Source organism: Mastacembelus armatus, chromosome 7 (genome assembly GCF_900324485.2).
Source record: "Mastacembelus armatus chromosome 7, fMasArm1.2, whole genome shotgun sequence".
Taxonomy (NCBI): domain Eukaryota; kingdom Metazoa; phylum Chordata; class Actinopteri; order Synbranchiformes; family Mastacembelidae; genus Mastacembelus; species Mastacembelus armatus.
In genome coordinates, this window is record NC_046639.1 from 14,732,111 (window position 1) to 14,756,866 (window position 24,756).

Below are 24,756 nucleotides of genomic sequence, written 5' to 3' on the forward strand. Positions count from 1 at the left end.
AGGTTGTGAACATTACTATTTCAAAACTAATGTATTTCAGCTGTAGTTTAGACATCTGTCACCCTCTAGTGTACAACTCAGCACTTGGCAAGTGTCTCCACTGCTTTCAGTGCATTTCACTAGAAATAAAAAATGACTGTGCCCCAGCAGGAGCCACCTGTCAGTTTAGCCTCACTGTGGTGCTCACTGCTGTGGGGACACTTAATAGAGAACTCATCAGCGCTCCAAGTAACCACAAACAGCAGACCCACATCATGCCACACCATTCACCGCTCATTTTACTGGATCACTGTATTTTTACAACATTCATAAAACTTGAAGACCTTACAAAGCTCCTCCAGTAGTAGTATGTCATGTCAGTGTACAGGTGCATGTGCTCACAATTTTAATTTATTTGAAAATGACCATTTTTAGTTGAAATGTTGTCAAGTTCCTCTAAAAGAAAAGCCAAATTGGGAAGTGGTGTGCAGGTTTGTTTTTATCTTTGTCATTTTTCCTGACATGGATCCATTATTAAATGGCTACATTTTTAAGAATTGTTTTATGTATTTTAGAATTAAAATCTTTGACATGCCATCACAATCTTGATGGATTTGAGCTAGTATTGTGACACATAATATAGAGAATATAGAGATAATATTACATTATTATTAATAATTATGTGTATGTGTGTTTTCGTGTACTTCTACCTTTGTGAGAACCTTTTTGAGCATAGGTCTGTCAAAGTGAGAACATTTAGGCAAAATAAACAAGACATTTTTTCAGTCCTCACTTTTTCAGATTGTTTGAGGGTTAACACTTGGTTTTAGGGTTAGGAATAGGGTAAGGCACTGTCGTAGGCATTTACTTGTGATGGTTAAGGGTAAGGGTCTTGGGAATGCATTATGTCAATGAGTGTCCTCACAAAGATAGAAATATAAGCATGTGTGTATGGCTCACATTATGCTGTAACATGTCTTATATTATGTCAACTTAGTTTACATGTAATTGCAAATGAATAAAAACTACAAAAGCAGGATATTTCTTTTCAATAATATCACATCTAGTGTGAATCAAAATGAATATTAAATATTTTACACTGTTTCTTGTTCTTGAGGGTGGGAGCACTTATTGTGCCCTCAGTAGTGATTCCTCTCAAGGCTGTTACAAGGGCAATATTTTAGGGCCTGTGTTCCTTGAATAATACCCGTCGCTGTTCTATTATTGTGCTACTGCAATATTGTTTTTGCAATTATGTAGCCCATTATTCAGACCTACGGGTGAATTTCACCTTGTTGAATTTTCACTTCACTTTTATATTTTTATTATTCACAGTCCTCATAATTTGTTATAAATTTTCATGTTCAATATATTTCCATAGCCTATTTAAAATAGCAGAATGTGAAATTTATAGTGCTATATACCTACTGCTCTTTCTGTTGAATCTATCCTGCTCTCTCCAATTCTCTCCCTCTCTATTCTCCTCAACCAAATAGCAAGCTTTAGCATCCAATCACAGATTCTATTATCTAATAAGAGGTATAAATTGATGCATATTGATTTATGTTATTCTAACTGAGTATTGGGTTGCTATGGACAAGGCACTGAGGTAATGTCATTTTGACCTGACTTTCTCACCTGAACCTGGTTGTTTTCTTTGAGGAAAAAGGTATATCCATCCAGTATATCCAAGTACAGATTTCCAATGTAAGAATATGTTTTATGTTACTTTCTACAACTCAAACTCCTTTCATTTGTTAACTGTACATTATTGCTATTCCATCTCTACTTACACTAAAATAATAAAGTGCATCAGTTACAGTACCTCATTACCTGCCAACTGTGCAGTCAGTTAACGTTGTCTGACAATGTTCACAGCATGGAACTGTAACCTTACACTTTCTACGTCATGTTCACAGCCAGAAGAGTCAACATCAACTTTTCATCTTAGGCTGTTTGTGACTGTAATCTCCACCACGAAATTCATCGCTACCTGCTTCTACTTTGCTTTTACGTGTGACTCATTACAAAATAAGTTGTCAGCGTGTTCGCAAAATCTAACGTTAGTTAGGCTAATAATAGGCCAAATGATTAATACAACTATTCTTATTAGGTTGCTCAGACTGCATCGTATTATTGACGTGTGATTTATTTATTTATTTCGAGCACACACTGACAGTCTGTAGTTGTTTAGTGTCCTTATTGCATTGGCTCGCGGTTGACATGTGTCTGTGTCCAGCCTGTGTAATGTGCTGGACGGTGTGTTGCTGCAGTAGAACCCGCGTTCTGTTTTGTAGGCCAGAGATGACTTTCAGTTAGTGTAGGCCAAGTGTGTGTGTGTGTGTGTGTGCCCGTATTATTCAGTCGTTCCCATTGGCTGCTCAAACTTGGTGGAGCGTTTCCATCTCGAATAGAAAGCTCAAAGAACCTATCTGTGCCCGCCCCCTGTCTCAGGCCCGCCTGGTCCACATTTGTCCGGGAGACTATCGAAACAGTTCAGCTTTACATTGCTTAAATAAGCTCATGTCAGAGACAGCTCACTTGCAGTGTGAGTACGTTAATACTGTAAGGACTCCCTGCTCACAAGCTGTACTGCGCCGCCGAATTTCCTCTCAGCTTGCTCCTGGTTACAGTGCCCGTTTTGGAGCCCACACAGGATCTGTCAGGCTTTTTAGCCTACCTTCAAAACACTTGTGACCACAACAAGACCACACGTAAACGGACATCTACAAACTTGTCTATTTGTTTTGTTTTTCCATGGTACAATGTCGTCTTTGCCTGGAACGGTCCCGCGGATGATGCGCCCGGCTCCCGGACAGAACTATCCCCGCACTGGATTCCCTCTGGAAGGTAGGCTTCAGTCGAATCGCGGATCAGCCTGCTGGGCCTTTTACACTGGCAGGAGAGGACACTGAAAACTTGACAGCCCCGTTTGAAAATGAAATGACACATAGCCTACCTTATTTGAATAATTTGGGGTACGATCTTTACAACATTAGCCTACATTGATTTTCGTTTGTTTTTCACAAGTTGAACAGGCGTTTGTTAACGTCTCAAAATTGAGCAAAAATGTTTCCTAGCTAAATATTAAAGGTCCTAGGCCTTGTATAGATCCAGGGACAGTGACTATTTGCCAACAAACTGAAATTAAGTCTAAATCCCCAAGGAAGCCTAGGCAGAGTCTACCAGCAACATGTGGGATTTGTTCAAGTGTCCTACGCCTGGAAATTCAAATCAAACGCAAAACAACAAGGAGAAGCAGGGGATTACACAAACAGCCTTTTTGGACAGGGAGATGGATAATGAAGACGGACAGACGGGGCACTTCACCACCTCTTCAGGGTTCCACGGGACTGTGCCATTAATCTGTGAATAAAACATTTCGTTGTTTTCTTACAATTTCCAAGTCGTCAGTGCTGTCAGTGATAGAATAATAGCGTAGTATGCCTACATTAAAACGTCATAGTCTAATTAGAGCCATAGAAAACCCCACATTTAAAAGAAAGTGTTTCCTTTTTGGTTGATATAGGCCTAGTATACGTCCCGTTGATGCTATCTGTGACGTTGTGTCGTTCGCAGTGTCCACTCCTCTGGGCCAGGGACGGGTAAACCAGCTTGGGGGGGTCTTCATTAACGGCCGCCCGCTGCCCAACCACATTCGACACAAGATTGTGGAAATGGCCCACCACGGAATCCGACCCTGCGTCATCTCCCGGCAGCTGCGGGTCTCCCACGGCTGTGTTTCGAAGATCCTATGCCGCTACCAGGAGACCGGCTCCATTCGGCCTGGAGCGATAGGAGGCAGCAAGCCTAGGGTGAGAACATTAATGATAATGATAATAATAATGATGTTTACACACCTTTGTTCTTATCAAATTAAGAGCATCTCCAAGATCAAGTTATTCTTCTGTACCATAAATCTCGCAATTCTTTTTCATGCCTTCATTCCTTCTCACCTAGATCACTCTAACGCTTCCCTTTTCACCATTTTCTGTAGGAAAACAAAACAAAAACGGACAAACAAAAAACTCTTGTTAATATAGCCTACATTTGGTAGCTGACAGGAGTTGGTGCCAGCAAACAAGTTTATTAGCCTACACCTATTTTATCATCCTTCCACTGATTTGCAAATTAGGTTAAGGAATGAAACTTATTAGGAAGCTTTGAAAAGGTTAGCTCTGGGCTACATCTAAGACCTTTTCAATCCATCCACACCAGCCCATTCCCTGAAGTCCATAAACTGGCTGCTTCAAAATCCAGATTCCAAAACGAAGGCGGAGCATGTGCAGTGAGAGCTCCTGTACTAAAGAAATTCGGCTGGCTGACTCTGTCTCGTCTTTTATAACACTTATTTGGTGGGATTTGTTGGGTTTCTATCTGAAGTTGTCTGAGGTTGTTTTATTGTGATTTGGCGCTATACAAATAAAATTAAGCTGAAATTGTGTTGAATTTAGCTAAACCACATTTTACACACTGGCCACACTTATCTTTTACCATATTTTTCTAAATCTTAGTCTTTATTTTCATTTATATTGTACCCCTTTCTTGTCCTGTGATGTATGTTTGTTTTTTATTTTGCCAGCGCCTTCATTTAGTTCTTTGCGTCTGTGTTTTTTTCGCCACCTGCAGCAGGTAGCCACGCCAGACGTGGAGAAGCGGATAGAGGAATACAAGCGGGACAACCCCGGCATGTTCAGCTGGGAGATCCGGGATAAGCTGTTGAAGGACGGTGTGTGCGACAGAAGCACAGTGCCATCAGGTGAGGCCTTCTTTGGTAAGCCGCGTTTCATTTTTATGTTTTTTTCGCACTGATTTCTCATTTAGATGGAAATGTTGAAACGGGAAAAGATTATTATTATTATTATTTATTTATCATTTATTATTATTATGGCTGAAGCAGATTTTTTTGTCAGCAGTGAGTTCGATCAGCCGCGTACTGCGAGCTCGATTTGGAAAAAAGGATGAGGAGGACGACTGTGACAAAAAGAATGAAGATGGGGAGAAGAAAACTAAACACAGCATCGACGGTATCCTCAGCGACAAAGGTAGGACACCGAGGGTAAAACATATCCAGTAACCTACCATGCGGACAGCTGCCGCTTTCACGACTGTCTGCGCAATGTACTGTGGACAAATTGGGCCTAAATAGGCGTTTTGACGCTTCCAGTTTCCCTCCTATAAGCTGTTCTCCCAGCAGACCCAGCAGCCGCTTAATTATTTATGATAGGGAGCGCCGGAGTGGATCGGGCTCCCGTGGCGCTGCTGAAACGCTCCCTTGAAAGCGATGCTGACAGATGACCGATGTGCCAGTCAATATCAATTACAGGCAGCTAACAGAGGCCCCCGCTCACACACGGGAGCCAGGGGCAGTAGCCTGTGTGTAAAGGTTGCCCTAACTGAATCAAATTCAGAAAAAAATTCGATGTATGTTATGAAAAATATACCTCGAAAAAAAAAACGAACTAACCTGATAATACAGAATAAGATGAAGTGGTTTATATGCTAATAGAACAAGCATTTTATCTTAAAAGTCACAACCCGCTTTAAGTTTTTTTGGTTTTAATAAAATAGCCTAGAATCAACAATCAAATCTGATTGACAGACAGCATAATTTTTAAGATTGAATGGAAAATTAAGATGGATTTTATGGACATTTCTCTCAGAATGAAATTATAAAATGAGGACAAAATGTCGCATTCATATGAGATATTGAAATATTTCAAAGGGGGTTTTTGAAGGCATCTCACACCATAGCAGCAACTTTTGATATTCTGTTTTTTGTTTTTTTTTTGTTGTCATCGGTTTTTGTGCCAGATCATTATTGCGTACCCACGGAACAGTTTTTAGAGGCTTGTTTGGAGTATTTTGTAAAATCTTGTCAGGATCTTTAAGTAAAAGCAAGGCCTGTAGTGTTTCCTGACCACTAGTTACATGGTGACATGTTTTTTTTTTTTTTTTTTTCGAAAGAGTCATCCAGATCTGGCATTTAATAATTTGAAGACTTAGCCTATTACAGCTGGTAATGAAACTGGTGTCTGTTGAATAGGCGTCTGTGTTGGAGAGGGGTGTAATAGCTCGAAGGCATGGTAAGAAATATATTTATCCCCTATCAGCCCTCACTTTCACAGTTCCAGGCATATGCGTTCTGTTGAAGAGCTTTAAAACAGATTAAATTGAGCCTTTTATTTCTTTTTACTTTCATCTTTCAGCGGCTCACTTCGTGGTGTGAAGCCCGCGGCGCAAATTCATGAGATTTGAAGGCTTCCTCTCGTGTTGTTTAGATTGTATTTTTAAATATTCATTTGATTTGCTTTTATGGGATTGTTTTTGGTGGCATGTTGGCGGAATCTAAAGGAGTGGCAGAGTGTATCTTAGTAGCAATGGTAGGATGAATCAAAAAAGTGTGACTGAGACAAACAGCTCATCCCTCTCTCATTTTTCAGCCGATCAGTTATATCATTGTACACACGAAAATTGGTAGACTTTATGTACAACTGGTAAAACGTGACATAAAATGCTTATACACGCACAACAGAATAATATTTCTAATCATCCAATTTATACTTAATAGTCTAATTTCGCTTAAATTCAATCTGCATTATCTTACAGCAATGACCTTTAAATATGAAAAAAAATCGACATTCATGTACATTTAAATGTATATGCCTAAACTATATATTGATGTATGTTTTACTGTACTAAGTTATGATAAATGTTAATGTTTCAGAAGCACATATGATAAGTTGCAGGAACATCATCATATCCTGTACTTAATGTCACTATGTGTGTTATTTTCCCAAACAGCCTGTAAATATATTCTAATTTTTAAAAAAATATTTTCGACCTCACATGCAAAGGGTACTTTGTGCTGTGGTGGCCTGGCATCACCAGGGGAGCGTGTAACCTGTGTGGCTAGACTTAGATGGATGTGTGCTTTTATTTAACAAAACATGTGTATCTGTGATGAGCCTAACAATCGCAATACACACTCTTTTATCTGCAGTCAGTGTGCTGTTTCTCATAGATATGCATAACCTACTGTAGGGGGAAAAAACTGTGTCAGTTTTGGAGTCCAGAATAAGCTTAGTTGAAAGAAAGAAAGGTTGACTGTGAGGATGGAGAGAGCACTTCAAACAAATCCGGTGGAAGTGATGAGAAGCAGCTTTACACAGAGCACAGGGTGTGGGAAGTTCTATTGCAGCTATTAATAACACTTTTCCCCGGGCATCCACACTTACGCTACTCCATCTGTACTTTCTCCTAGCTATTTTGCTGGGTTGAAATTGAGGGAGACCCAAATGTTGGCTGGAGATAACACAATCATCACAGCCTTGGTCCTGGGCTGTGCATCAGTGTATTAAACTGGGATTAACCTCCCCTTTTCCCCCCCTGCTGCCATGCACCAAAATTCACATTTTTTAAGGAACATATTAAAAAAAGAAAAGGGGTTAGAAGCCAATGTACAACACAGATGAATGGAATAACAGTAATAACTATATCATTGTTTTTTGTTGAATTGCACTGATAATTGACTGGTCACTAAAGTAAAAATTGAGTCAAAATCCCAAATGTGTCCTGATTTTATTTTATCCATTCTGGACATCTGCCATGTTCTGTTCTAGAAACTGAACTGTATTGGGTGTTTGCTCTGCGAATAAGAGTAAGTGAACAGTTTAATGGCATTAAAATTATGGCTGTTTGTCAAACCTTACTTGCTGTTTTGTCAAACCTTACAGTAAATATGATAAATCTTGATAAAACGGGAATAATAATAATAATCTTTTCCCGTTTCAATACGATAAATCTTTAGAGTAGTTTCTTATAGATATGTTTGAGAAACCAACACAAATATTTCATATGGTCTGTTTTAAAGCATCAATAAATCAATTTGGCAACAGTACAAAAAACTTGGATATTTTTTTACTTGCATGCTATAGAACAACTTATGGAAAAAACGTCTAACCCAGTGAAAACCTACCTGACAAGTGAAGGTGCTTAATCACATTGAAGCAAAACAAATGAGTACTGATTTGCCACATTGCCCATGATCGCTGGATGTAACCAGAAATATACATGACACTATTCAGAGGTTTAGAGTTTAGTGAATAGACTGCTTTTCCCATCTAGGTACCATCAGTCATGGCTTCTGTGGCATATCTGTGAAATGCTACTCCTCTATGAATATGTGTAAAAGCACTGACATACAGGATGTCAATGAATCTACACATGGAGGTTAATCTATAGAAACATGTAGTTACTGCCCTACTGGAAGTAGTGAGCATAATGAAGTGATGCAATTTCTGCTATGGCTCTCCGTGCTGCTGTTAGCTGCAGCAGCTGTGGTGGTGTGCTGACCTGAGGCCGACCTGAGGACAGGATTCACGTGCTGTGTTTCGTATGTTTAGAGCAGAGGAGGGTAGGAAGTAGGGTAAGAAGGAGTATGCTACAGCAAAGTGAACAGCTTAGAGGCTTTGATCCTCTGCTGGTTTTGCTTATCAGAAACATGGTCACGTGGTGACACTGCCACAGTAAGAGTTCATCATATTAGCTGGTGTCAGTGCTGCTTTCAGGCTTGTCTGTCTATTAATTAAAGCCCATTTGCAACATGAGACAGGACCTGTCTAGGCTTCTATGCCTCCTGCCCCCACCCTAGCACCATTCTGTTCACAGGGACGGTGGTAAAAAATTTGGTTCACTTGGACGAAACTATAAACAGCTGAGTTCAAAATTTCACTGCAACCACAATGAAAATCAAGCTGTATCTCCATGCAGGACACCAGAAAATGCCTGCTCCAAGTTGCAATTGATGAATGTTTCCAACATTTTCTTACTTTAGGTTGAACTCCCTCTATCTCCTTCTAGTTATGTATAAAGAAGGGTTTAATGGTCGAATAAGGTTTGTGTTACTGCCAGGGATGGAATTAGAAGATCACACTCTGGTCCCTGTGAGAAAACTGGGTCACTGCAGTAGCACAGAGGAGCAACATAAAAAAAAGTCACAGAAGGGCAATACAAGCAATAATAAAAACGAGTAAATAATAAAATAAGTAACAATCGTAGAAAAGTTTTTTGTATTTTATGCATAACAAAAAAATATTTTAACATAACTTTAGGAGAAAACATCAACAACTGAATACAGTTAATTAGACCAGTAACTGAGTCAAGTGTTTCATTGTCTTTGATAGCTATAACGTGTTCTGTTCCAAAAAGCATATGTGTAAGTTTTACATCAGTAACAGATTACACATGATTATCATGTATATATATATATATATATATATCATGTCGATATTTCACATGAAATGTAATTACATGCAAACACACAATTTAATGCATGTTTTTTTGGATAGTGCATGTAAATATTTAAATGTTTGTTATACATACATTAAATTGTATGCAGCATTATATTTAATACAGTAGTGCCTAATATTCAGATGTATCAAAATTTGGCAAAAAATGAAAAATCATATGTGAAATACTAATGTTAAGCATCACATAACTTTTGACATGTAAAACCAGATTTAGGCTGAAAGCTGGTTAATAATGTTACTAAATAACCGTACCAACAAATGTGATTCACACATGGACAAATTTGCTGCTTGCAGTGTCTTAGAGATGTACTGGTTGCCTGTCTCCCTTTTTCTCTTGCTAACCAAATAAGCATTAAGAAAGCATTAAGATAATATCACATTTTGTCTTCGTATTTTTTCTACATTTAGAGATGTAGAAAAAATTAACTGATATATTTATCTAGTATGAAATTGTTTTAACTCTCCCATTTGAATCCTTATTTTAGCTCACAACAGTATCACAGTTATTGTTGTAATTACAACCTTGAATACATGTAATTGTAGATTTTCTTCATCTATTGACATTTCTGTCAGGCCTGACCTACTTGTTGATTTTCTTTCTTTTTCTTTTTTTCCTTGTAGCACACTCTCAATGATGTCTTTGAGAAAACAAATATATATAAAGGGGAGCTCTTGAATTGGGAGGCGGATTTGAATAGGAGAATAACAGCCCACATCTCTGCCATAGTATTTAGTAGCCATCCCTTAATCCTCCTTTCATTTTGCCGACAAATGCCAAGAATCTTGTCTGGTGACCCAATGGGAAACTGATCAACCAACAAAAGAGGAACAGTGCACAAAGAACTAACAGGGAAAATGCTGTTGAGGGCAGTCAGAAGCCTTGGGCATCCCATTAACAGCCCATTTGCAAAGGATACACAAAATACAAAGGGAAACAAATAGCACAAACAAATATGGAAACAACAAATTAATGAAATGTCAGCACATTGGTTGGTCTTTAATTGTGACCTCGTTATGTCTTGTGAAGAACCCCTAGAGCTGAAGAGCTCATGTATTGCAGCCGTGCATTGATGAACAATGATGAATGTGTAGCATGCATGCTGTTTATATCCACTTGACTTACATAGACATTACATGTCAATGTTAATGTCAAGTTTATTTGTAAAGCACACTTAAAGAAAATGAAATTGGCCATATCTCATTGCTTTCTGCTGTACATGGCGATATAAAATAAATAAATAACAGAGAATAACAATCTGTACAGCATCACATAAAAACACCACAATAAAAAACTACCACACCAATAACTTATATTAAGAGGGAAAACAATGTAACTAATAGATGACATTTGGTTATGTAAACAGTTTCAATTGAAAGCAGAGGTATAAAACTATTTTACTTTAATAGAGACCTATTAAACTTTAATAGAGACCTAAAAACAACTAGAGAAGGGACGAGTCTGATGTGTAGTTTTCTTTATCTTTTTTTTTTTTTTTGAGGTGGGAATAATCAATAGGGAGTGATCTATGGATCTAAGTTGGTTTAAGATTATCCAGAAGACAGATAAGAGCCAAATCATTTAGTGTCTTAAATGCAACATATTGTATGCAGAATTTTGTGGAGTGAAGTTTGTCCAGTCATTTCATCTTATTTATTTCAGTATGATATGCTTTTTATTTATTGTTCAGCACTTTGGTCAACATTAATGAGTTTAAATGTGATATATAAATACTGACAATGACCTATATATACTGTCCTAATAACAGTCCCAATAACACTCTTCTGGACTTCTCTGCACAGTTCCGATTGCCAAGGGGATCACTGTTCACCTTCCAGATCATTTGTAGCTCTTCTATGTCAGATCAACTTTGGAAAAATGTTGAGAATTATGAATATGTGACTCAGTAAGTACTGTGGGAATGGTTGTTTTTTTTTAGCTGCCCCAATGTCAGTATTTGACAGGGAAAAATCTTTAATCCAACTGATTTGGCTTGAAAGCCCATTGTAGACAAACCATTGGTATCTTCCTCTACCTTAGCTCCACCATAGCTGGCTAGTAGTAGTTTTAGTTTTAAACACTGCTGGCTTTAGACGCAGTTCCCTGACAAAATGATTCTGTCCAATAACTGCACTGACAATATCTTACAGATTTCTTTTTTCTCTTTATTTTTTCCGGATTTTATTTTATTTTTTTATCTACAAATGGCAGACTCTTACTGAGTAAAATCACCAGCATATAACATCTACAACAGATTCCATGTTGATTGGCATTATCTTGTCATTTGCCTCCTATAAGGCAAATGACAAGATAGGACAACATATCCTTTGACCCATGTAAAATATACTAAATTAAATTCATGGTAAAAAAAAAAAAAAACTTAATATAGATAAAATTAAAATAAATATTTGAGCCATGTAGATTTTAGGAATACTGAGGCTTTAAGTTCCAGTAGTTGTCAGTTGAAATCTATGATATTATTTCAAATTCAAAAATAATTTTGGAATCTGCCTGTGAACACTTATCTGTCCTCAGTGATAGCTATGGACCTGATATAGATAATATTTGGCATGAAAAGAAATCTGTTTATCTGTGGTTCAAATTAGTAAATCATTTTGTAAAGGACAACTGTTTTTTTTTGTTTTTTTGCTTTTTTAAAATCCTATTATTGGCTGTTTTTTTTCCTAATTGATATTTTCATTTAAAAATGACTGTAGAGACAGTGAAAATAAAGCTGAAGTGTGTATAATTGATTATGAATTTGTAGTCAATGTTAAGATCCTGTGTTGGTTGAAGGTATTATTTTAGCAAACGCTTCTCAAAAAAATTCAGTTTGAAATTTCCATACAGAGGTCTCTTTGCTTGAATGTATTAGATGGCTTATTCATGGTTTTCTCCATCAATCCTTGGAGGAAATCACATTCACCAAATCCAACGATCCAGTGTAATTGGCTAGAGAATGACCTTAAATATACAGAGATTACTGGGGCATAAAGGCCCAGTAATTTTTGGGGGGTAGCATAAATTTTCACGCTACTGAAAGGTATGAAAGTGGATTAATGGCCATTTCTCCATCACTGCATTAAAATTATTTTATTCATATATTTAGCGTACCATCATGCTATGATGGAAACTGTGTATTGTTCACACTGCACCCTTACGTATAAGTTACCTAAATGTATACAGAAGAAAACAAGCCCGAAACAAGTGAGTAATTTTAGAGGGGAAATGCATACATTAGCCCTCATACCTTAACATTTTTTGTAATCGAAAATGCACATTACAAAGGCTAATGTGATGTGCAGGAAACATACAATAAAAAAAGAGTGGAGCTGACTGATTTGGAACAAGGACATGGTGGGAAATGGAACTAGATTGAAAATTTCCTCCTAGCAGCACTGCAGCAGCTCATAAGAGATGAAAAACACTTTAATTAAATGCACATTTTTATCTCAGGAGAAAATATTATCATAACCTAATAAAGTTATGTAACGCTAATTTGATATTCATATATACCATTCAGTCTATAGACTTTAAAATAATAAGCAGAGTTTGAAAAAACATTTTTGGTTAGGTTTAGGCACTAATCTATGCTGTAAGCACAAATATTGCAGGGGAGGGTTTAGAAAAACATGGTTTGATTTAGGCACGTGTGACTAGGTTTAGGCACAAAACTTCATGGTTAGGTTTACAAAAAACAAAACAAAACAAAGCCATGTACTTAGATTTAGGCACTAAAACTACATAGTTCAAGTCAGGTACCAAAAACATGTGGTTCGATTTTTGGCACAAATACTAAATGGTTACTAAATGGTACAAAGGCACTAAAGCTATGTGGTTAGAGTTTACAGTAAAGCCATGGACTGCAGAAATCAATGAGATTCATGTTGGAAAATCTTTGGAAATTTTTTAAGGATCTACTATTTTAACAAAGGCTGACCTCAAAGTCATGATTGTTTAGGAGTTTTAACCCTGCACAGTTAGCTTTAGACACTGATTAGATAGACAGCAAGTACTGTTGACTGCTTTCAGTAAGTGGTCTTCTGATACAGAAACAGTTGCTAACAAAGACAAAAAAAAATATATGGACTAGGAGCCCTGTCTGTTACTTTGTGTCTGCCTTTGCCATTGAAGTTGATGAACTCCTCCAAGTTTATTAAAAAAGGAAACAATATGAACCAAAAGCTTGAGGCAAGCAAGCTGACAGTTTATAAAGTGGCGGCCATTGTGGCCTGAAGGCAGACGCATGAATACCTCTGAATAGACTCCCTCACAGTGACACGATTGAGCTAGACAACAGCAAAATGCTGAAAGGAAAGCTTCTCCTCTGCACTGCCAAGCTGATCGACATTTCTAAATGCTCTTGATTTCAATGAATGTGGATCCGCAATTGGAGGGTTTGCTGTGGTCCACTCACTGCACTTTCTGACTGATGTTTGGGTGTAATTAAAAACCTTATGCTTCCTATAGCTGCAAACCTCCAAGCAGCAGGTTTTGCAACTTGTCACTTGTCAAGACAATTAAACACAACATATTACATATGTAGTTGTTGCTGTTTTCCTGACTCAAATGTTTCTTGATGTTAAAATAGTTTCAATCAATTAAAACACTGAACAGACTAAATTTATATGTTCTTGCAGCTAACATTTTTTAGTTGAAACAGTGTTACATGTTAGTAGTTAGTCTTTCTGTAATTTTATGACTTGTCAGCTATTACTTTGGCCTGTTGTCACTGTTTTGGTTGATATAAATATTAAGGTGTTTAAACCACATATCACACATTAGTGTAGAACAATGTTTTCTAATGTTGGTTGCAGCGAATTTGTGTAAAGGTTTGGGAAATATACTTATCACAATCCTGTTATCTATTCACATCAATACCACTTGCGTCCATCAATCCATCAACTCACTGGATGGAAAGTCATGTATGAAATGTAAATGTGAAGTTGCTTGTAGCCAGTTAGCCTAGCTTAGCATAACAACTGGATGCATGGGGAAACAATTAATCTAGTTGTCTCCGAAGGTAGAAAAACCTTGAACAGAATCGACACCTACCAACACTGATTAAACTCACTAATTAGCATATCACATTTAATTAATCTATAAACAAAAAAATTACAAGTTGCAAATTTTAAGGGCTGGACCATTTCGCGGCCAAGAGCAGTAACTACCTTGAGACGCTGAACCTGTTCAAAAAATAGAATGTATATGTATGTAGTACATGACTTGCCTTGGCTAAAGATTTTTCAACTACGTCTCAAGTAGACCTTCAGTTAGGATTAGATGTCAAACTACTACTTTGAAGGTCAAGAATGAATGGACCCAGAGTATCACTCCCTTATTTTTCTTTTAACTCTCATATTCAATAAACAGCAATAACAAAGCAATAAAGGATGTCAGAACACAAACTGTAATTGACCACTGGTTCCACTGAAGCAGAGAACATGTCTCAGACACTTTGATCAAGCAAAACAAAAAAGAAACTGGACTATAGATTATGTGATGTCAAAAAAGAAAAGGCTTATAACATACACTGGTACAGTAACTGAAAATAAACTTGGCTGAATCTTCATTTTTCATTTAGGAAATTTGGTGAAGATTACCAAATTTGAAAGCTATAAAATCACATGATCACTGATGTGTTCCTGAATAATATGAAATCATCAACAGAGTCCTGTGGAAGAAAAATGTGTTTCTAAGTCCTAGTGTTCAGAAGCTATTGACAAAAATGTAAGAATAACTCATAGCCAACACAAATGACAAAGCATGTCTAGCTCATTTAAGCATTTTCATCATCTTCTTACAACTGCATCACAGCCATGCTGATTCAGTGCAACAGCATGACCAGTGTAAGAAAGCCACAACTGTAAGAAAGCCAAATCCCATTAATTAGTTGACAATAATAATTGACACCAAATTATGATTTGTTTAGTTAATCAGTTATTTGTCTCAAATAACACAAATAGTTCCAAAACTCGACCTGGACTTGACTATGTCTAAGCTGTTGCTAACTGTGACATGTAAGTAAAAGGTGTGTCTCAATTCAGCATTCTTCGAAGGCTGCGTTTGAAGGCCAATTGTGTCATAGTGTCTCAACAAGGCTGTCCCATTTTTAGGGCTCCTTTTAATGCGGCTGACAAACACGTCGTTTTTTTGCCAGGACACAGGTTTTATCTGTTGTATCCTTTCGTGGCCCAACATATTACAGCATTTGGTGACAAAAACCAGATATGCCAGACAAAAGTGCTCAATCAGTGGATCTGGACCGAGTTCACTTTTTTACACAGATTTTAATAATTTTAATAATAAGTTGAATAAATAATGATACAAATGTTTAAAAACATAGGGGCCTTAATAAACTCTAGTTGGAAGTAAAGCATCTCATCTTCATCTCACAGAATGTAAAACAAACTAACAAACAAAAAAATCTAAATTTCTGGCACGATTATAACCATAAACTTTATCAGTACGTTGACCAGCTCTGGTCTACCTGGTGCCTGGTGCTTCATGACTCAACAGTAGGGGCAGAAACAGTTTGTGAATAGATCATCTCATTTTAGTTCAGTCCATAGTTCCTACGTGGCCTGTAATGACTACGAAGGTCACATCTTTTTAGACTGTGTCCTTCAAATGATGAAGCCTGTGAACTGAGACATGGCGATAATTAAACATCGCAGTTCTGTTGTACTCTGTATCAGCACTCATGGAATGCTTTTGTCTAGTCGAATTACTTAAACAAAACTAACTGTTGTTTGAATGTTCTTAAGAAGTACAATCAGCTTTTATGTAAGCGAAGACATTTATAAGCATGATGAGCTTGCACAACATAAGTTTATATTTTCACAGGGAGAACATTTTTCTATTACCAGTAATTGAGCATGGAAATATTTTGTCAATGTTTTAGCTGCTATCAGTAAGAATAATTTGAAATAATATCAGTACAGTAATTTAAAACTCCCCTTTTGTGTTTACATAGGTGATTTAGCCTGCTTTATGGTCATATACTGCACAGTGTATGATACACAAACAGTATGATTAGCCTTTCAAAATTTTGGGTCATTCCAGGTTAGCATCAGTAGAAGGATATTTTTGTTTCTGAATTGACAAGCAGCAGATGAAAAGCTCACCTATCTTCAATCTCCTCCAAACATATCAATCCATTTTATAGCTTTTTAGCCAGAATCTGTGAAGAGTCAACAAGCACAAATCACAGAAATTTTCTTGGTGCTGCTCTGATTGTTAATCTGCTTTCTTTATAATAAGATTATTGTATTGCTCTTTAAAACTTTATGCAATTGCTTTCTTTAAGCCTGCAGCTGTCCAGTGAGGGCTTTGCTGTGTCGAGTATATCTTAGGAGTGCCTTTATTATTGTATTTCCTCCCAGCTCTAATCTTTATCAGTGTTTTATATTGACAGTCTGCAATTTTTGTTTATGGCGATTTTTTTATCTGCTAAATAAAGACACATGCATGCCAGTGCCTGGGGAGAAAAGAAGATAAAGACTTTGCATTAATAGCAGTTTGCTAAGACATAATGCCTTGATAAAGCCAGCATCTCTGTGTGGGCTGGATTGAGCTAAGTGCCAGTTCTTTGCAGCGTTTCCTGCAAGCACACAACTTCCCTGTAACAGTTCTTCTGTAAAACCATATTTTTATGGCCACAGTCAAGTGTTTTTTCATAGTGAACCAACAAAAGTTGGCTTTTCAATTCATTTCAGAATAGAGTTACTAGATCTTTTGGGAAATATTTTCATAGTGAAACTGCATACGTTGCACATACTGTATGATGCACACACTCCAGTGCTGCTGCTTACTGTACACTTTACTTGTGTTTGTTGTGACTAAATACCATTGTGTGGAGTTGTATCGGAACAAAGGCAAGAACAATGCTGAACTGTGTAGATGGGAGCTTTTGCAAAGAGCGCTGCTCTCAGTTTCTGCTCAGTTTTGCCCATTCGGGCTTAAATTTGCGGCCTTTGTTGACGGAACAGCTCCTTGTGCCAACTGGCAGATTTTGCTTTACCATCTTTTGTTTTCTTGGAAACATTTTTAAAACTTTGGTTTAAGCCTCAATTAGCTGAGTGTTCAGACCTTCAATTCAAGGCCCTTTATTGTTGGTAAAGGCAATTCAAATGAAAATATGCGACTGCAGCAAAAATGAAGTGGGTGTGGGTGATATTACAGTAAACTTTGTTACAAAATATTACTAAATAAAAGCCTTCTGGAGATACTTTGAGCTTCATGCATAAAACAATTTGAAGAGTCAGTAAAATATTTGTCATTCACGTTTTCGACATTCTTTGTGGTTAAATGGGTTAATGTTATTGGCAGGCAGACAGGATGTTTATACTGACTTCTTTCATTCTGGTCTTTATTTAGATTCCGCATCTTATTCAACCTGCAACATTAAAATGTTAAATGCAGTAATACCAAAATCTGGCTCATGCTCCTGCAACCACCCCCATATATCTTTTCCATGTCATGCACCATTTGACCTTTTTAATTCTTAAATATGCAGGCAGCACTTTGCTTGGTTGCTCAGCTTTAGTGTCTTAGTCTGGAAGTGCTTACTGAAGTCCTGCAGAGTGCAACGGGGCTGCTCTTGGTCTTTCATGGCAGCGACCCCCTAAGATGCAGCCTTTATTGACTCTGAAAGCCCTGGGAGGCTCCCTGGTCTCTGTTGTTTAAGCTGTGCCCACTTTGTTGCTGAGGCACTTGACCAGAAAGAGGTGTCCAAAGAGTCTTCACAGCCAAGACAAGCTGGGTAAAAAAAACCCCTCAGAATTGGAAATTGTGTTTATAGTTGTACGTCTGGCAGGTCATTCTGTTTATTTGGTCTTTGTAATGGATGGCAAATATGCTGAAAGGAATCAGCTTTTCATAATGGTTAAAGTGTCTATTTACAAAAATCTACTTGTGCTTAACCTCAGCACAAGTAGGTGCTGAGATAATGAAATTCAGTTTGACATGCACATGACCACATTATAAAAGCATGTGTGTGTACATGCGCAGATGCAGTAGGACAGGTGTATGATATTTGTGCAATATACAGCATACAATACTGATGGCAACAATTTTCTAGTGCCTCTAAACCATCTGCTGACAGCAATATACTACTCATATGAAACCACAAATATATTTGCAGTGTAATGATATGATTGCTGCAAAATGTTCAATGTCAGTGTACAGACAGGGATGCTACTGTTGTTGTAAGCAATGCTAAACATGTCCTAATCCATGTATGTGTTGGAAAGGTAAAGATAAAACTAATAAACATGATCTTAACTGGCTATTTTAATACAGTCATTATTTACTTAAAACCTGACACCATTCAAGGTTTTTAATCTGGTTATTGTAGTTTAAATGCTCCTAGTTTGTGTTTCTTGACAGGCAATCATGCTAAAGAGAGGCATGTAGCAGCTAGTCATGGAAAACATAGGGCTGAACACAGTAAATAAAGAGATACTTATCAGAGACAGCACTCTGCAAGACTGCAACTTTCTCTTTCTTTCATCTCTCATGCACATGAAGGTAGCACCTATGGACAAAATGAAGTATCAACAGGCCATTTTGCACTTTTGCAGTAAGTTGATCCCATGTAGTCATTCTGACTTGTCAGAACCTCTGCACCAAAACTGAAAGCAGACCCTGAGTGTTGTTGCAGACTGGCCCATTGGAGGTCATCAGTTTTTGTCTCAATGTATTGTCAGTATTCTCCACTAAAACATAGTGTTTCCATGTTTCACCTTTATGACACCAAAGGACTTTTGACATCATTCTGTCTGTCAAGCACTTAAGCTTTAGAATCCCTGTCATGTCTTCCACAATAGGGATAAAAATATTACTTTTTCAATAAAAAATAATAATTGCAAAACAATCTTTATATAGTGTCTCATATTTAGATTTATGCTGATTTTCAGCAAACAAACAGAAAAGATTCAGTGTTTCCCCACAAGAACTAAATTCAAGACAGTTTTAAGTAGCACTCAGACATTCAGCATGGAAAATAATATACACAGAAGATACAGTTGCACATTTAAACTTGTGTTTTTTTCTGTGTGGTAGTAGTGAAATAGCAATGAGGGTGAGTTTTGATCACTAATGATCATACTTGTGTAAAATAATTAAAAATGAATATGAAATTTAATATTATACATATAACACATATTTCTGTGATTGTTTACAGTTGTTTAAAAACACCAAACCAAGTCACACCAATTATTTGCATTTCTTTTGTCATATCCAATGGTGAACATCCAGCCCCCTCTCAGAGTGTTAGTGACTGCACCTGCAGCACAGACAAACAAGGTGTTCATTCTAGATTGAAATAACTCAATGCACATTCTTGCATTTATGAACTCAGTATTTAAGCTGTATTCTTATTGCATAAATACATTTAATTAAATAGATTAATGCCTGGTTCAATATTGATGCCTGAAAGCAACAAGAGTAACCGGTATGACATCTGCTTGTTGAATTATTGAATGATTAAGCATGGAAGAAACACATATTTACCTTTTCAAATATGAAATATTGATTTACAAGACACAGAATTAGGCTGTAAAAGTCATTAAAAGTTGTAATGTGCTGATAGATTTGGCTGTTCCCTTTAGAAAACAACACATCTACTTGGAAAATTTTAAGCTATATGACCCACTTGACCTTTGTCATCGATTCCTCTCGGTCATTACACTGTCTTTCTCTATAACTGTAAACAATGCAACAAATCAATCTATTTTCTCCAAAAAGTATATCTTCCATCCATCCATCCATTATCTATATCCGCTTATTTCCATTTATGGTGACAGTGGTCTGCTGGAGCATATCCCAGCTCTTTTCAGGTGAAAGGCAGGGGTACACCCTGGATAGGTCACCAGTCAGAGCCACATACAGATGAATAACCACACATGCTCACACTCACTCCTATGGGCAATTTAAAATTCACCAACCAACCTGATATACATGTTTTTTGACTGTCGGAGGAACTGGAGTACCCAGAAAAAGCCCTGGTTTCGAACCAGGAACCGTCTTGAGAAACTACACCACCAGTGCTAACCAATATTATTTGCTTCCTCTTGCCAAATGATCCCTTTGAGAAGCACTGTATTCAGTTCTAACAAACGTAACTAATTTCAATCAAACAAAAGCTCTTTATTTAGGTTGATTTCATTTTAGATTCATTTGTCGGTATAAAAAGGAAACTTTGAAAGCTGTAGCCTCAGAGGGACACAGCAGACACTCTGATTGTTGTGCACATTTTGAAAAATATAATTAATATTAATTTGGTGATTAATCGCTTTCCCTGTAAGAGAAATTGAATTAGCTCTCATTAATAAGTAATCAATGTCGCAGCAATGAATAACTACCTTGGGATAAAATTGGACCATAATTGTTTAATTAGATTTCTTTTTTCTTTTATGAGAAGAGAGAGTACATGCCTTTATTACATTGTAAGACAAATTTTGTGTGAATGTCAGCACATTTTGGCCAGTCTTCACTTCCTGACACCTTCAAAGGGGTGTTTGACAGTTCAGACTTGGTTTTAGTATGTATGTATGAAAGAGGTTTAGGTTAGGGTAAGGGTAGTTAGAGTCAATGTTTTAGTGAGGGTAAAGGGCTAGGGAATGTATTATGTCAGAAAGACATGGCTGTGTGTCTGTGTGTTGTGATCTGAAAAAAATTATGTGTTGTTTCTGTATAATTGTGTAACAAAATGAGGCTGTTGTGTGAACTGAAAGTGTACAGTTACTTTATTTCTACCACAGTACATTTCCAAACCCTGTGTGTGTAGGTGTGTATGTCTGTGTGTAGGTGTGAAGCTGTGCTATGCTCCCATTCTTGGGATAGCATGCAACATAGCATGCCAATCGAGGGCTCTGGTGGAGACAAAGATGAAGTCCAGGTTTAGTCTTCTATCGGCTCTAGGCGTCTGTCTCATTATCATAATCTCTGCTTTCCATTGTCAGCTGGAGAGAGGAGCTGACCCTCCAGATCCACTGACCTGTCAAACTTTATTCTACTCCATCCTGGGGATCCGTATTGTGCCCCTAACCAAAGCAGAGTGTGGAGCTGCTGTTAGCATGTGATACCAAACCGCCAGTGCTGTTCAGTTTGTTGGTGCAGCTGTCCATACACTACTGGTGAAACTATGGCATAATGTGCACTTTCATTTACATGTCCAAACATTTACAGCTTCACTCTCAGCTTTGCTTTTCAAATCCACTCTTTGGTGGCCCAGCTTTTATGGTCTTTACTCTGGCAAAATAAATTTAAAGGTAAAGCCCATATTTTCAAGTGCAAATTAAATTCTAGTGCCAAACTGGTCACAACTTTCATTGTGCTGTTTGTGGAGGATTTTGTTATTCTTGAACCTCACTGACTTTTTGCATCCTGACTAATCTGTATGTAGTAAAAACAGTATTCAAAATTGCCACTGAAATCATTCTCAGAACCTTATTCTATAATCAGATATTATATTAACTATATATATTTGTACAGTAAAGCTTTATGATTTTGCACTGTGGAAAGCTTAGGTCTGAAGACTAAAATATATAAATATATACAGTATGTACATTCAGTAAATTACTGAATTAAAATACAATTAAAATACCACAAAGCAAAATGCACTATAAACTCAGTAATGTAGACATTGATTTTGCTAAGTCCTTTCTGGAGGATATGTAAAAACCTATGTATAAGCCTTTTGAATTAAGATATCATTACATTGAAGACCAAGTTGTAATTTCTTTTAAAAAACAGATTTTATTTTTTTTTAAAACATAGGCACCTACATTAGACACATTTCATCAAAGAATATTTCCTTGCTGTGTATATTGTATAGTCCCCTTTTCTGTAATACTGGTGTTAGAAATGCTCTCCCCCACCTCTGCCCCCTCTCCTCCCTTAAATCCAGCAGCATGTGGAAGGAAAACAAATAGAGTCCATCCCATTGCAGCAGCACCCCAAAGACTCTGAGGTGTCTTTTGGAAAGTGATCCCAGCCCACTGTGGCGGCTTCAAGTGCCGTCACGCTAAGTTAGTGCCAAATTGCTCTGCAGCAACCCCACCAACCAAGCAGCTATAAATAAGGCAAATATAGTATATGGAGGTTTTCTTTAAAGGTGTGCATGTGTATAAATACAATATATATGTTTACCAGAAATTTTGGGAACAAAAATCTTGCAAGGAGTTAATGGTAAAAGAAATGATTTAATTAATGCAGCAGCATGTCCTGCGGCCACATGTAATCCGTTGAGAATTCTTTAGCAAGAGCTTTCAAGGGGGACAGCTAGGGGGAAATACAAAAAGATATTGTCCCTGAGACTCTTGCAGTGGCCTGTAATAGGAACCTCACACTAATCCTATAATTCCTTGTTTAATTAAACTACAGAGCCGACCCTGTAGTTATCACAGCCAATATGATGAGCCTTTCTTTCCTTACTTCACCCACACATGAGATGCTTGTGCACAAAATGAAGGCAGTCATACAAACAAATCAATTCAAAACAATAACATCCATGTCTGCACTCTACCACAATACATGTTTCATGCTTTCATTTCCACCTTTTTTAAATATATTTTTTTAAATTAAGGTTTAATTTTTTTAATGCATATTCCTTTTAATCACGATAGCTTTACTTTAGCCCTTGCTTTATGTGCCAGAAATTTTGCCAAACAGCTCAAAATCACAAAGGGGGCTTTTCCTAATGCACAGTTTTTGCATATTATTAAATATCACCTTTGAGGTTCAGATTTTTTAGCAAATTGCAGCAACTGTCACAGTATAGAACTATGTTTCTTAAAAATGTGCTGTCTCTGAGTTTTACTAGGCCTCTAGGCCTCTCTATTAACCCCTTTCTGTAATTGTTTTTATCTTCACCTGTTCTAACAAAAAACTCCACTAATCTAGTCAGTAGGTGATCCTTTGCCCCATGATTTTACTCTGGAAAGAATTTACATCTATTTCTATCTATATCTATCTATCATTTCTTTCTTACAAAAATTACAAAACAAATCCTTAATGTCAAAGTGAAAACACGTTTCTACAAAATGTCAATTAAACGAAATATGTAATGTGAAATGAGTGTTTATGTTTATTTTATTTAATATGGGAAAATGCACATTGATTAACACATGTTCATCAGTCCAGCATGTAAATTTGCAAGATTTAACCACATAGGCTAATTTTCATCTGTTGTCCCACAGAAGTTAGATGGTAAAAGAAAAGGACATTTAGCAGGCATGTGAACAGACAATCTGAAGACATAGAAATGATAATACAGTAAAATTTAGTAAAAAAATGTTGGAGCAGATTAGTAAAAATTAAAACATGCAATATAGCGCACAGTATACATGAAGCACAGATTAGATTGAGCACAGAAACAGCTGACAGAAGAAAAGAACACAGAGAAGTAAAACATTAGTTAGTTTAAAATCACAATCCAGGATATGTTGACATGTTTTATTATCCAACAACCACTGTTTAATGGATTTACTGAAAGTTTTCAGTGATGTAATGTTTCTTAGTTCTGTTGGCACTTTATTCCATGAGTGTGAGGCACGGACTGAAAAGGCTGCTCAAAATCTTACAGTGATGACATGAACTTAACTTTTCGTTCAGTGTTTTCAAGGTCTGCTCATAGAGACTTTCTTTGTACAGTAATGTGGTCTTGTTTGTCTGGGTCCAGCTGTAATTTATATGAGAGAGAATAGTGGCATTTGGGTATAAGTTAGTTAGTGAAAAACAAAAATTTTTAAGTCTGAAATAAGGCTATAAGATACATACAGAACATTGGTTCACAAACTTTTGAGAACTGGATCTTGTAGCCTAGAGTTTTTGCTTCAAGATGTGAAATTCATCTTGTTCACTCATTCACAGAAAACAATACACCGATTAGACTGTTCTAAGGCCCTTTTTAGTAGAAAAAGGACAAAGTAAACTCTCTGTCTCTGTCCGGAACCATCCGAAGTGAGCGCACCCTGTCTGCCTTCTTTATTTTACGAAAGCAGTTTTGTTGTTGTTATTATGGGTGTATACAAATAAAAGTAGGCCCATTACAGATTTGAATGATATATTGCTCTTATCTATATGATCAAAACTGACAGAATAATTTAAGTTCTTTTAATGAAAAATTAATAAAATATTGTGAAAAGTACAGTTTTAATTATGCCAGAGCTCTTCCCTTCCCTATATATGCATACATATATATATACATATATATATTTAAAAAAATTTCCCTTCTCACCCCTATGGGTGGTGTGTGTGTCTTCCTCAATCTCGGGTCCTCTACCAGAGGCCTGGACGTTTGAGGGTTCTTCGCAGTATCTTAGCTGTTCCTAGCACTGCGCTCTTCTGGACTGAGAGCTCTGATGTTGTTCCTGGGATCTGTCGGAGCCACTCTCCCAGTTTGGGCGTCACAGCCCTGAGGGTGCCGATTACCACGGGGACTACTGTTGCTTTTACCTTCCA

The 24,756-nt window shown here is 37.1% G+C and overlaps 1 protein-coding gene across 5 annotated transcripts in view; it reads left to right on the forward strand.

Moving 5' to 3' along the window:
- The first annotated feature begins 2,469 nt into the window (after window positions 1–2,469).
- The window catches only part of LOC113145704 (paired box protein Pax-7-like), a 73,170-nt gene continuing 50,883 nt past the window's right edge, over window positions 2,470–24,756 (forward strand). Inside the window, exons 1-5 of one of the 5 annotated variants that reach the window (XM_026332731.1) lie at window positions 2,470–2,829; window positions 3,559–3,794; window positions 4,609–4,738; window positions 4,896–5,024; window positions 9,912–11,586. In XM_026332731.1, coding sequence (XP_026188516.1) covers window positions 2,745–2,829; window positions 3,559–3,794; window positions 4,609–4,738; window positions 4,896–5,024; window positions 9,912–9,925 — 594 coding nt within the window. In that variant the 5' untranslated portion in view covers window positions 2,470–2,744 and the 3' untranslated portion in view covers window positions 9,926–11,586. Of the gene's footprint in view, window positions 2,830–3,558; window positions 3,795–4,608; window positions 4,754–4,892; window positions 5,025–9,911; window positions 11,587–24,756 lie in introns of those variants that run through there. The other 4 variants (XM_026332727.1, XM_026332728.1, XM_026332729.1 and 1 more) reach the window with 4 other exon arrangements.